Below are 11,855 nucleotides of genomic sequence, written 5' to 3' on the forward strand. Positions count from 1 at the left end.
CCTTTGGAGCAAGCTATTTATTTCATTTCAGTAAATGAAGAAAGCAGTTGCTGTTTTCCATTCCCTGGTGTTTACTGCCCAGAACTAGGACTCACAACTGGTATGTGTACAGCACATAAACAGTTTTCTAACTGGATCACGTTAGAATTCATGGTAAAGGGCAAGCAATTGAACTCCCCTTGCAAGATTTCATTTGGCTAACTGACTCTTCTGCTTTGGAATGAGATGTCACCTTGTTTGGGGGTATTCATTACCATTTTAAAGTGTATTATGAAAGGTAGAGTCAATAAGAGTTCCTAATTAGCAGAATCTGTTTAGCACAAGCGCATAACATTAGAGGATTTTTTCCATCAGACTGCAGCTGTTACCTAGGCAGAGAGGAGGAATTCCACCTAACCACAAAGACTAAGATAGACAAATAGCTGCGCTGTCTTAAGAACGGTTCGGGTATGTCTCCTCGCAGCGATTTCGCTCCATAATTGCAATCCACATTAAATGCAGCAAATGTTACCACCCTGCCCACTCAGTTTCCACCTCTACTTTTGTTTCAAGCGGGGAGGGAGACAGAAAAGGAAGGGGGGGGGAAGTCCTTTCTTTCTTTCTTTCTTTCTTTCTTTCTTTTCTTCTCTTCTCTCCTTCCCCGCTCCGCTCTCCCATCCGCGGTACCCAGCGGCTCCAGGCGAGGGGCCCGCGATGCCCCGTCCCGGCCGCACCTCGGGCTGCACTTGTAGCTGCCGCTGCCGCCCATGGCAGCCCCGCGGCCCCGCCGGCCCGGGGGGCTCCTCCCGCCCCGCCGACCCCGCCTGAGCCCCGCGGGGGCGCAGCCCGGCGCCTCCCCGGCAGCGGCACCGGCGGCGCGGCGCCTCCGGGCGTGCGGGAGAGGCTCCGGCGGCGGCGATGCGCCGGGATTGCTCCCCCGGAGCGGCGTCTCCCTGCCCGCCGAAGCAGCGCCCGGGCGCTCGGTGCGTTGCGTGTGTTGTGTGTGTGCGAGTGTGTGTGTGAGTGTGCGGGTGTGCGTGTGGCGAAGGGGAGGGGGCTCACTGCGTGCAGGGGGTGGGCGAGAGCAGTGCGATGGGAGCGGGCGCCCGTGTGCAGAGGGATCCTCTCCCCGCATGTGTGCGGGGGACCGCGGTGCCGGGGCAGGGCTCAGCCAGGCTGCTGCTGCTGCTGCATGCGGCGGAGCCCGCGGGGTACCGCAGCGCCGGGCATCCCCTCGCCCCGCGCGGCCAGGGGTGCTCGCCCCGGCAGCCGCCCGGCTGCCCCCGCCGCCCGCTGCGGGCGCGGAGCCGCCGGAGCCGAGAGCGAGCGGGGAGAACGGCGGAGCGCAGCCGAGCGCGGCCGCGGCGACCCCGGGCGCCGAGGTAGGGACGGTGCCGGGCTGTCCGCCGGGAGCATCGCCGGGGGCGGCGGGCGCCCCGCCGGGCGTGTGAGTGCGGGCGGGGGTGGGGGCACGGCGGGGCCGCGTGTGCGTTGGCGTTTTAATTTCTTCTAATTGTTATGAGGGCTTTGTTTTCATTGCTGTAATAATTACTGATGCTGTTTTAAAGGGGAATGGGGGGGGGGGGGGGCGGCCACATGAGCAGGCGACAGTGGCTTCCTGCCGGAGCCTCTCTGCCATCGCGCTCGCCGCTCTCCGCAGCCGCCCGCCTCCCGGAGCCCTGGCCAGCGGCACCAGGAGCAGCGCTGCCCTCTCCCATCCTTCCTGGGAGAGCGGAGCGACCGGGATCGGAGCGGCCCGGAGGAGCCGGTGGAGGTGTGGGAGGGACAGGGGGAGCAGAATCTGCGCAGCGGGGCTGGAGAAGGGGGTGTGTGGATGCGCTGCGGGCTGGACTTTGCAAAGGTATCGGGGCGGCGGGGGTGGGGGGGAGGTTGGAGCGTTTGGCGACGGGGACTACGGTCGTGCCTGGTAGCGAAGGGAGGGTGGAAGGGATGCGGAGCTTCACCGCTCTCGGCTGGCATGTGCGCGCCTGTGTGCGCGCCCGTGTCCCTCCTGCCCTCCCCCGCCGGGAGGCAGAGGGCGACGGGGCGCCCACGACAGAAGGGACCCGGCACCAGCCGAGCCGGTTGCGGCAAAAAATTGCGGTAGTGCCGGCACTGCTGGCCGGGCTCGCCGCCCCGCCGCCAGCCCCGCGCAGCGCCCGCAGTGTGCCCGCTCGGCGCCGGCCGGGGCCCCGCGGCTGAAGAAGAAGAGGGGACTTGAGCGTGGGCGAGGCAGGGATGCGGGAGGACGGCGCCTGGGAGTGGGAGGGAGATGAAGCGATGGGGCCGCGGGGCCATCGGGCTGCCCCTGGGGGCGCGCTCCCCGCGGCCAGGGTCGGGAGCCTGCGGGCATGAGCAGCGGCTGCTCCGCTGCCCCTTCGTCCTGTACTCCCTCTTCCCCCCTGCTCCTGCTCCGCGGCCTCCTTGACCCCTTCAGTCATCCCTTCCTCTTATCCTTCCTTGCCTCCTCGGAGCTTTCCTTCTCCCTCTTGTCCTTCTGTCCTGCGTTGTTTCCTCATCCCTCCTCTGCCCTCCCTTCCAGGTCCCCTGGCACATCCTCCCCTTGTGTCTCCCTCCAGTCCGGTTCTCCTCCCTCCAGCTGGCTCCTGCTTTCTCCACTTTCATCCTGGCTCCCTCCTGCCAACGCAGTGGCTTCCCACAGCAGGAAATGCAAGGGACAAGTTGGGAAATGGGGGTAATGGGAAGATGGGGGCAGTGCAACATATTGATTATTGACTGATTTGTTAAAAAAAAAAGCTACCTTCTAACTCAGAGGAAATGCTGTGGCTCCAGTTCTGCATAAAAAATGGCAGCTCAGCTGGTCTGACTATATGTGAACGGTTCTTATCAATGCAAGAACAGGAGAAAATTACATAATGATTTAGAAAAAAATAGTTCTCAGGTTTCAGTAGGGTCAGGCTGGTGAATTGTGACTTTGTTTTGCCCTGCAAGTCAGCATATTATTATTCCTGGGGATGGGGCTGTGTGCTTGTGCATGCTTCTCTGTGTCTGTGTGCTTCCATTGGTCACCCAGAGCTGATGTTCTTGTTTTGTGGATAGTTGTATTTCTGCAATCAGTTTACCACCTATTTATTTAAACTAGGCATAAGAAGTGACAGAAAGAATGTATGTGCATGTCTGTATATCACTTGAGTGGATGTCTTTATTATCATACTGATAAATCTGTATGTGTTGAAGCTGTAGATACATACATTGAGTACTGACATTGCTTTCTGTGTCTGCACCTTTATCCTTTCTGTATTGTGCTATCCCAACCCAGATGTTTGGGCATGCATAACATCAGCATTTGTGTTTAATATCCCTGAAATGCACAGCAGCATATGAGCAGTGCAGGTTTGAGGAGAGTAAATATGCATAAAATTGGAATCTCCTTTGGTTATTTTACTTTGTTAGTTATGCATGCTTGGCGTGTAGAAGAGAGAGAAATGTATTTGACAGACCTGAGAGTTATTTGTGTTTGTCTACAGAATTTACATTCTGTGTTTGAAATCATCCTAGCTCCCGTGTATTTGTTTGGTTGTTAAAATCTTTCATGTTATTTTAAATTCAGTGCTTGTAGTTTATCTATAATCCTTGGCAGGTACAGTAGCTCAGTGGTATACAATTTTTAACCCAAATGACGTTTTGGAACAATGTCAACTGAAAAATGTTTTCTTTTTTTCTTTCCTTCTTTCTTCTTTAGATTCTTTATCTTTGTTCAGGAGCCTAAGGTTGCTTGCTGATCACAAGAAGATGTTTCTGTGGCTCTTTCTGGTTCTGTCATCTCCAGTTTCTTCTACAACTGCAGATGCTGATATATCTGTGGAAATTTGCAATGTTTGCTCCTGTGTGTCAGTTGAGAATGTACTCTATGTCAACTGTGAGAAGGTTGCAGTCTACAGACCAAATCAGCTTAAACCACCATGGTCTAATTTTTACCACCTCAACTTTCAAAACAACCTGCTAATTGTTCTATATCCAAATTCCTTTCCTAATTTTACACATGCAGTGTCCTTGCAACTGGGTAATAATAAGTTGCAGAACATTGAGGGAGGGGCCTTTATGGGTCTTAGTTCATTAAAACAGTTGCACTTAAACAACAACGAATTAAAGATTCTCCGGGCTGACACTTTCCTTGGCATAGAGAACTTGGAGTATCTCCAAGCTGACTACAATTTAATCAAGTTTATTGAACGGGGAGCCTTCAATAAGCTTCACAAGCTGAAAGTCCTGATACTTAATGACAATCTGATTTCATTCCTTCCCGATAATATTTTTCGATTTGCTTCTCTAACCCATCTGGATATACGGGGGAATCGAATACAGAAACTTCCATACATTGGAGTTCTGGAGCACATCGGGCGAATTGTTGAATTGCAGCTGGAAGACAACCCCTGGAATTGTACTTGTGATTTGTTGCCTTTGAAGGCGTGGCTGGAGAACATGCCCTATAACATCTACATTGGAGAAGCGATCTGTGAGACACCCAGTGACTTGTATGGAAGGCTGCTGAAAGAAACCAATAAGCAGGAGCTGTGCTCCATGGGGACAGGGAGTGATTTTGACGTGCGCATCCTGCCTCCCTCGCAGCTGGAGCCCGGTTACAGCACACCAAACGGCCACACCACCCAAACATCGGTGCACAGATTAGTCACAAAGCCGCCAAAGACTACAAATCCTTCGAAGATCTCGGGGATAGTAGCAGGCAAAGCGTTCTCTAATCGCAATCTCAGTCAAATCGTATCCTACCAGACCAGGGTGCCTCCTTTAACTCCTTGCCCGGTCCCTTGTGTTTGCAAAACTCATCCTTCAGATTTGGGATTAAGTGTAAATTGCCAAGAAAGAAATATAGAATCCATGGCTGAACTCGTACCAAAACCTTTAAATGCCAAGAAACTGCATGTGAACGGCAATTATATTAAGGATGTGGATACTACAGATTTCGCCGAGTTTGAGGGGCTGGATTTGCTACATTTAGGCAGCAATCGGATTTCAGTGATCAGAGGAGACGTTTTCCGCAACCTTACAAATTTACGGAGATTGTATCTCAACGGCAATCAGATAGAGCGCCTGAGCCCTGAAATGTTTGCTGGCCTCCACAACTTGCAGTATCTGTATTTGGAATACAATGTTATCAAAGAGATCCTAGCAGGCACCTTTGACTTAATGCCCAATTTACAGTTGCTCTACCTGAACAACAATCTTCTCCGAAGCTTGCCAGCGTACATTTTTGCTGGTGCACCACTTGCTAGACTGAATCTGAGGAACAATCACTTCATGTATTTGCCTGTAAGTGGTGTTCTTGATCAGCTAAAATCTCTTACACAAATAGATTTGGAAGGTAATCCATGGGACTGCACTTGTGATTTAGTTGCTTTAAAACTGTGGCTTGAAAAGCTAAATGAAGGTATTGTGGTGAAGGAGTTGAAATGTGAAACACCTGTACAGTTTGCTAACATAGAACTTAAGTCTCTGAAAAATGAGATCCTCTGTCCTAAACTTTTAAACAAGCCATCTGCTCTGTTCACTAGCCCTATGCCTGCTGTTACTTTTACAACACCACCGGGACCGGTTCGGAGTCCTCCTGGTGGCCCAGTTCCATTATCCATCCTAATCTTAAGCATATTAGTTGTGCTGATTTTAACAGTGTTTGTTGCTTTTTGTCTTCTCGTTTTTGTGCTTCGGCGCAACAAAAAACCGACTGTAAAGCACGAAGGGATTGGAAATCAAGAGTGCAGTTCTATGCAGCTGCAGCTGAGAAAGCACGACCACAAGTCAAACAAAAAAGATGGACTGGGTGCAGAGGCCTTCATTCCTCAAACCATTGAGCAGATGAGCAAAAGTCATACCTGCGGCTTAAAGGAGTCTGAAACGGGCTTCACGTTTGCTGACCCACCAGGGCAAAAAGTCATTCTGAGAAATATTAATGACAAGGAGAAAGATTTGTTGCATGTGGATACCAGAAAAAGACTTAGCACAATCGATGAACTGGATGAGTTATTTCCTGGGAGGGATTCCAATGTATTTATTCAAAATTTTCTGGAAAGTAAAAAAGAATACAACAGCATAGGGGTCAGTGGCTTTGAAATACGTTACCCAGAGAAACTACAAGACAAAAAAACCAAGAAATCACTAATAGGTGGTAATCATAGTAAAATTGTAGTAGAACAAAGAAAAAGTGAATATTTTGAACTAAAAGCTAAACTTCAAGGTTCACCTGACTACCTACAAGTCCTTGAAGAACAAACAGCTTTGAATAAAATATAGGTCATACAATCTTATTGCCTACAGAGGACATTTATTTAATGATGAAAGTGCCTTTTGTTGACTTTTAACTTCCAAATACTATATTATATTGGTAGGCATAGAGGCAGGTGTATCCAGGGGTGTCTGATTAACTGTAGCTGCGTATGATTTGTCGAGTAGAGGAGAATTTCCTTAATAGATTTTACTACATAAAGCTCATGCCCAGTGGAATCCTGTAAGGATACTGCAAACTCTATTGCCAAAGGGATGCTTTATACACGTTACACTGAATTTAACCTCAAGAGGCATATATGTTTTGTATCTTAAATGCAAACCATCGTCTCCTTGTGATTTGTTAGAACAAACACAAGAAACCTGGTACTGATATTTGTACCTCAGCTGGGTCCTTCATCCTGCACGTGGATTTAAGTTGGTGGAACTGGAGTAATCCTTTGATTTGTGGTGTTGTAATGGCACTGTTTAAAGCTTATCTGGAAAGTAACAAGCATGCAAAGAGAGAACATTCAATAGTATGTGTAAATTGGTTACATTTATGGGCTGCATCTTGAAACCACTGGAATTATAATGTTAAATTGTGCAAATATTTGTTTAAAATATACCATGCATTACATACCTATGGAATAAATTTGACCACTTGAAGCATACATGTCTATAGAGAAAATTAAAAAAAAAAAAAAAGAAAGAAAATAGTTTAACCTGACTTCTGCAGTATTTGTGACATCTGAAGAAAATATTTGATGTTTATGCAGAATCTGTTCTAAGACTCATCTCCAATTAAAACTAGAATTCCTTCTCAGTTATGTGAAACTCTTGCAACCCAACAGGTTGTCCAAAAATGTCAAAGTGCTTACTGTGTGAGCGTGGCAGAAATTATTTTTGTAATATAATTCATATTTATGAAATACTTTGTATACTAAATAGGAAAGAATATGTACTCCTTAATATGTATTTAATATGCCTGACTTGTTTTCCTGATCACACTGCATTAATCATTCAGTATAAATAAAACCAGAACAATATACCAAACAGCAACCGGGGATGTAATGTATAGCATTATCCAGAATTAAGTGATCAGATATAATGATAATAATAATAATAATAATAAAAAAAAATTGTTCTGTACTATTCTTGTGAGATTAGCATATTATCTTATTTCAGATTTGTTACCAATGGTGCGTTTTAAAATAGATTCATTAGTTTTTTTAGTATTGTGTCTCGGGCAATTATTTGCCACCAGTTTTCTTGATTTTCAGGTCTCTACAGCTTAACTTAAATAGTTTTCACTACAAGTATTTACAGAAATTCATGCTAAGGGTAATATTTTAATTGGATATGCAGAAGTTTTCTGTTCTTGTTATCTCTCTGACTTCTGTTAGTCAGCAAAACCTGATCAGAACAGTGAACAATATGGCAAATCATGTCTATTTAAAACCACAGTGTAAAATGAATATAGTGGTCTCAGTTCAGAGTATTGTGTAGCTCATACCTAGAGAGTAAAAACTTGCCTTTGAGAAAGCTGAATCTTAATAGCTAGGGAAAAAAAAAGTAGGAGAATGGAAAATCCCCACTGTATCTCACTGATAGATGGTACTTTGACATGAGAATGGAGATATATTGGTAAAGCATCCCAGAAAAAAATCTATGCAATGAGATTAACAAAAGTTCTTTGTCTTCATGAGCTTTGAATAAGACTCTCTTCCCTCCTTTGCTTCCAGAACATTTACCCCTCCCAACCTTTTATAATCAATAAGTCAGTTAAGATAGTAGGATATAAACGTGAATGTTTTTCATGAATTTGAAACTAGAAAAATTAGAGCAAGACCCAATAATAATTCTGTGGAGAAGGCTGTGTCAGCTATTTCCAATATAAACCTCTAATTTCAGGGCTTTATTACAGTGATTTGAAATTTTTGTTCTGGAATGATACTTGGCAACCAGTCTGCAGTATATTTTTAACAAAATATATAAAAAAAAAGAAAGCACTGCTTCTTTATTTAAGAGAAAGCAAACAAAACATTTCTCTACTTTTAGCCATGTGTTTATGCTCTTGTGGCTTAGAAAGAGGGTTGTTTTATTATTTTTCTCCATACTTCGAAGTATATAGATGACTTCAGATAATAAAATTATAACAGATGAATTAATGGCTGAGTTTCTTTCAAAAAAACTGTGGCTATCTGTGCAGAATAATTAATGTAATTCAGAATGTCATAGGGATTTTCAGGACATGGATACTATATACATATGCATTTCTAGCATGAAAAGTTCCTGATTGACCAATGATACAATACATGGCCAAGGCTGTAAAACGAATATATGAGTTTGTTGTCCTTGTTGATTAAGGAGTGTTAATAATGCACTGACATGGTAGACTCTGGTGGCTCCATCAGCAGGCTAAGGATGAGGGGTCACTGTGCCTGCTCCACTCAGTGCTGTGTGGTTTTGAGGATGTGTCCAAGTTCACTGGGATTTGCCAAAGCAGGAGGCTTCTGACACACTCAGTGCATTGTCAGACTGTCATGTCCCTCTCCCTGCTTGAGAGAGACAGGTGTTAGAAATATTAAAAGTAGCAAATAAGCCAGTACTTTTAAGTGATGATAAAACTGACGTGCTTATGACTCACGTTGCCCTGAGTTAAAAGAACAATTATAAATGACCATACCTTCCTCAGCTAAAAAATTGAGGGGATTTGGTTTTGTTTTGAGGGGAGGGGTGTTGTTTTTTGGGTTTTTTTTCTCGTTTTTGGTTTTTGTTCTGTTCTTTTTGTTATGTTGTCTTCTATTTGCTGATCAAAAGAAGAAGAAGAACTGATCTGTTATGCTGTACCATTACAGTGGGGTCAGAGTTTCCTCACCACTGAGGTCCCAATCCAGTAAAAGCGTTTAAGCTCAACCTAAATCCTGTGCAGAGGTACTATTCATGAGCTAGTAATTACATACCTGCCCAAGAGTGGGGCTTAGATAGAGTTTTGTCATTGACTTCAAAACAAGCCAGCTCAGAACCATTGTATATAACACACAGAGCCCAGAGACTCTTTTGGGGTTATGCAGTTGAGTGTAGGTTCACCAGCATCACTAAAGGTTGCACAATCCGGACCTTCCTGTAGAAATCGTTCCTAAGTGTTTGACAATATATGGTGCAATATGTAGGCATAATAGTGTGAGTGAAGAATGCAAAAGCTGGCAAAACACTATATTTCTGTGAAATTGTCACTTTGAATGGCAACCTTAATGTCAGTTTATTTTCTCCATGTTTTGAAGCGGTGTATGTGTCTGCACAGCAGTTTTAGTGTAATGTCCATTCAAATCTCCAGTCAGTCTTTCTGAGAAGGTGACTCTTCGGATGTGGCTTAACAGGTCTGTCTGTTCATTATCTTGGTTTGAGTGGCCATGCTTGTAAAATGGCTGTTAAGACCCATAGACATAAACTAAACCAGTGAAGGTGTTAACATAATCTGTCGTCTCCACTGTATTATAAGGAAGTTTCCGTTTTTAAATAAAATCAATAAAGTGTAATTGTTTCCTTGAAAAAAAAAAGAAAAAAATTGTGCAATTTTCTCAAAAAAGCAAATACCACGGTGCAAGAACACAAGACCAGGTGATTTATGTTTTGCATTTAGTGTTCAAGATTGATAATAATGCAGCAATCTAGTATAAAAATCTTTTTTAAATGCCTTTTTTTTTTTTTAAAGCCATAAGTTATAAAGGCATGGCCTTGTGAATAATGTTAACAAATGTTTCAGAATCAAGAAAAAACATCCAGAACTTGATGGTGGTATAATATCTATAATATCTTTTGCATGATTTGTATGTTGATATTGTATGAAATGAGCACAGTGAGACTTTTTTTTTTTTTGGTTGCATCCAAAGAGTTAGGAAGGAAATATAACAAGAATGTATTTATAATCACTCTATTTTGAAATAAAGTAAAGAAAACAAAATGTATTGGCTTTACCCTGTTTTGATCATTGCTATTATAGTTTAAGATAGTTACTTATGACATCCAGCCCAATGTAAAACACAGAAAGCTATTGTTTATTAATTTTGTTTGCCTTCATCAACATCAAAATACTAGCCAGTGTTGACTTCAAAATTTGTATGAAATATTAATAAAATTGTTTGGTACTATTGTATTTCTGAAACTAGACTTTGTTAAGTGCCTGTAATATTCTCTTTTGGACCATTTGTACGTGGAGGACAGAGAATCTATAAAGCAGTTAAACAGTAATGTTTTCTAATCACTTCAGCAATTTGTTATCATATTTTATGAAAGTTTTTCCCATCTTCTGTTGTCCAACAAATCTTCCTTTCCTCTGTTATGCAAATAATCCTTCCAAAGTCAGTGAAACTTTTTTGCATTAATTACACAAGCAGAATTTAGTTCTAGTTGAATTCTGAGTTCTTTCAACACAGAAGTGCTTAAAGGATCACTTACATAATGCTGGGGTATTTGTTTTGATTCTGCTCCTTCCTTATTTATCATTTTCAATAATACAGTTTCTCAGAGGAAAGAAAAGTTAGTTTGTCCTTAGCAAAAACAAAAATGTCAAGCCATCTACTATTTCGTAGTATATATAGTTATATAACTGAACGTTGACAAGATGCCTTTAGATAGTTTAACTTCCAAATTTATATTTTGTAGTAAAAATGGTTTACAAAGCCTCATAAAAATCTCCATGGCAAAGGAGAAGGAACAGAACTATATTATGTCTAGATCAAACATTCCCTGTTGTGTAGGATTTAACATGCATTATAATAGCAGTGAATGAGAATCAGAATGTGATATGGACTAGAAAATTGGGACTTGATATGGATTTTTTTTTGCTTCCAGCTGAAGTGTAACGTTAGGAGCAAACCCACAGCATTAGCTGAAAAAGGCCTACATATATATTCCACATAATTTCTTTCTAAAGAAAAACTTGAGAACCAAGAATTAAGTGTTCATGTTTTGATAATGTGGGCACTGCTTTCCTGAATGGAGAGGAATTTGGTGGTTTTCTTTTAATACATTTTGTCATTATTGAGTCTTTATTTCCAATTTCAGTTTACTCATCCTTATGCATTCTGATTGATGCTCTGTTGGGAAGTAAAAATAGGAATGTTAGTGCTCAGGGACAAACTCTTCTCAGAAATTTACCAGTGTAAATGCAGACTGACTGAGCAGACTTTGGAATCAAATCAGCCTTTTCTTAGTAAACAAAAAAAATATTAGAGCTACCTCTCCATCATTGAAATAAAAATAAGTAATTTTTTCTTTGAAATGTAGTATAATCTCTCTTTATGCTCTATTGATTTGTGTTGTGAAACTGTTACTATTTTCAAATTACTGTAGGGAAAATACAGACTAAGTGGAGTCCTGGGTCAGTTTGATATGAGTGGAACTCTACAATGATTCAAGAACTGTGGGCATCCTGAGGATGTACTATGGGTACAAAACTATTTCAATTTGCTGGTGTAATGCATTGACTTGGGATAGCTCTCACATAAAATACAAATGCTTTCTTAACAATACAATTTATTTTCTTCCTATAATGAAACAAGGTTACCCTGCTCTTCTTTCTCATTATGTAGGGAGTTTATTGCAAATATATTTGGTTTACTGTTAATTTTGTG

General features: G+C 42.9%; 1 protein-coding gene across 4 annotated transcripts; it reads left to right on the top strand.

The window, feature by feature from the left end:
- Nucleotides 1-653: 653 nt before the first annotated feature.
- Nucleotides 654-10,384, top strand: SLITRK4 (SLIT and NTRK like family member 4). 4 transcript variants are annotated; one of them, XM_027721874.2, is made up of 2 exons: nucleotides 654-962; nucleotides 3,683-10,384. In XM_027721874.2, the coding sequence occupies exon 2, from the start codon at nucleotides 3,733-3,735 to the stop codon at nucleotides 6,244-6,246; it is 2,514 nt and encodes an 837-aa protein (XP_027577675.1). In that variant the 5' UTR covers nucleotides 654-962; nucleotides 3,683-3,732; the 3' UTR covers nucleotides 6,247-10,384. The 4 variants fall into 4 exon arrangements, with proteins under 4 accessions (XP_027577675.1, XP_027577672.1, XP_027577680.1 ...); XM_027721871.2 differs by lacking the exon at nucleotides 654-962 and adding an exon at nucleotides 1,125-1,361; XM_027721879.2 differs by lacking the exon at nucleotides 654-962 and adding an exon at nucleotides 1,808-1,840.
- The last annotated feature ends 1,471 nt before the right edge of the window (nucleotides 10,385-11,855 follow it).

This window comes from Pipra filicauda, unplaced genomic scaffold (assembly GCF_003945595.2).
Source record: "Pipra filicauda isolate LSUMZ 115617 unplaced genomic scaffold, ASM394559v2 scaffold378_size695849_pilon, whole genome shotgun sequence".
Lineage (NCBI taxonomy): Eukaryota > Metazoa > Chordata > Aves > Passeriformes > Pipridae > Pipra > Pipra filicauda.

What these genes read in the sequence shown, in the direction of transcription:
- SLITRK4 (XM_027721871.2), top strand. Translation starts at nt 1,172, where the DNA reads ATGCGGCGGAGCCCGCGGGGTACCGCAGCGCCGGGCATCCCCTCGCCC. An exon ending in CGGCGACCCCGGGCGCCGAG is followed by an intron (nt 1,362 to 3,682) that starts GTAGGGACGGTG and finishes TTTCTTCTTTAG; the next exon opens with ATTCTTTATCTTTGTTCAGG.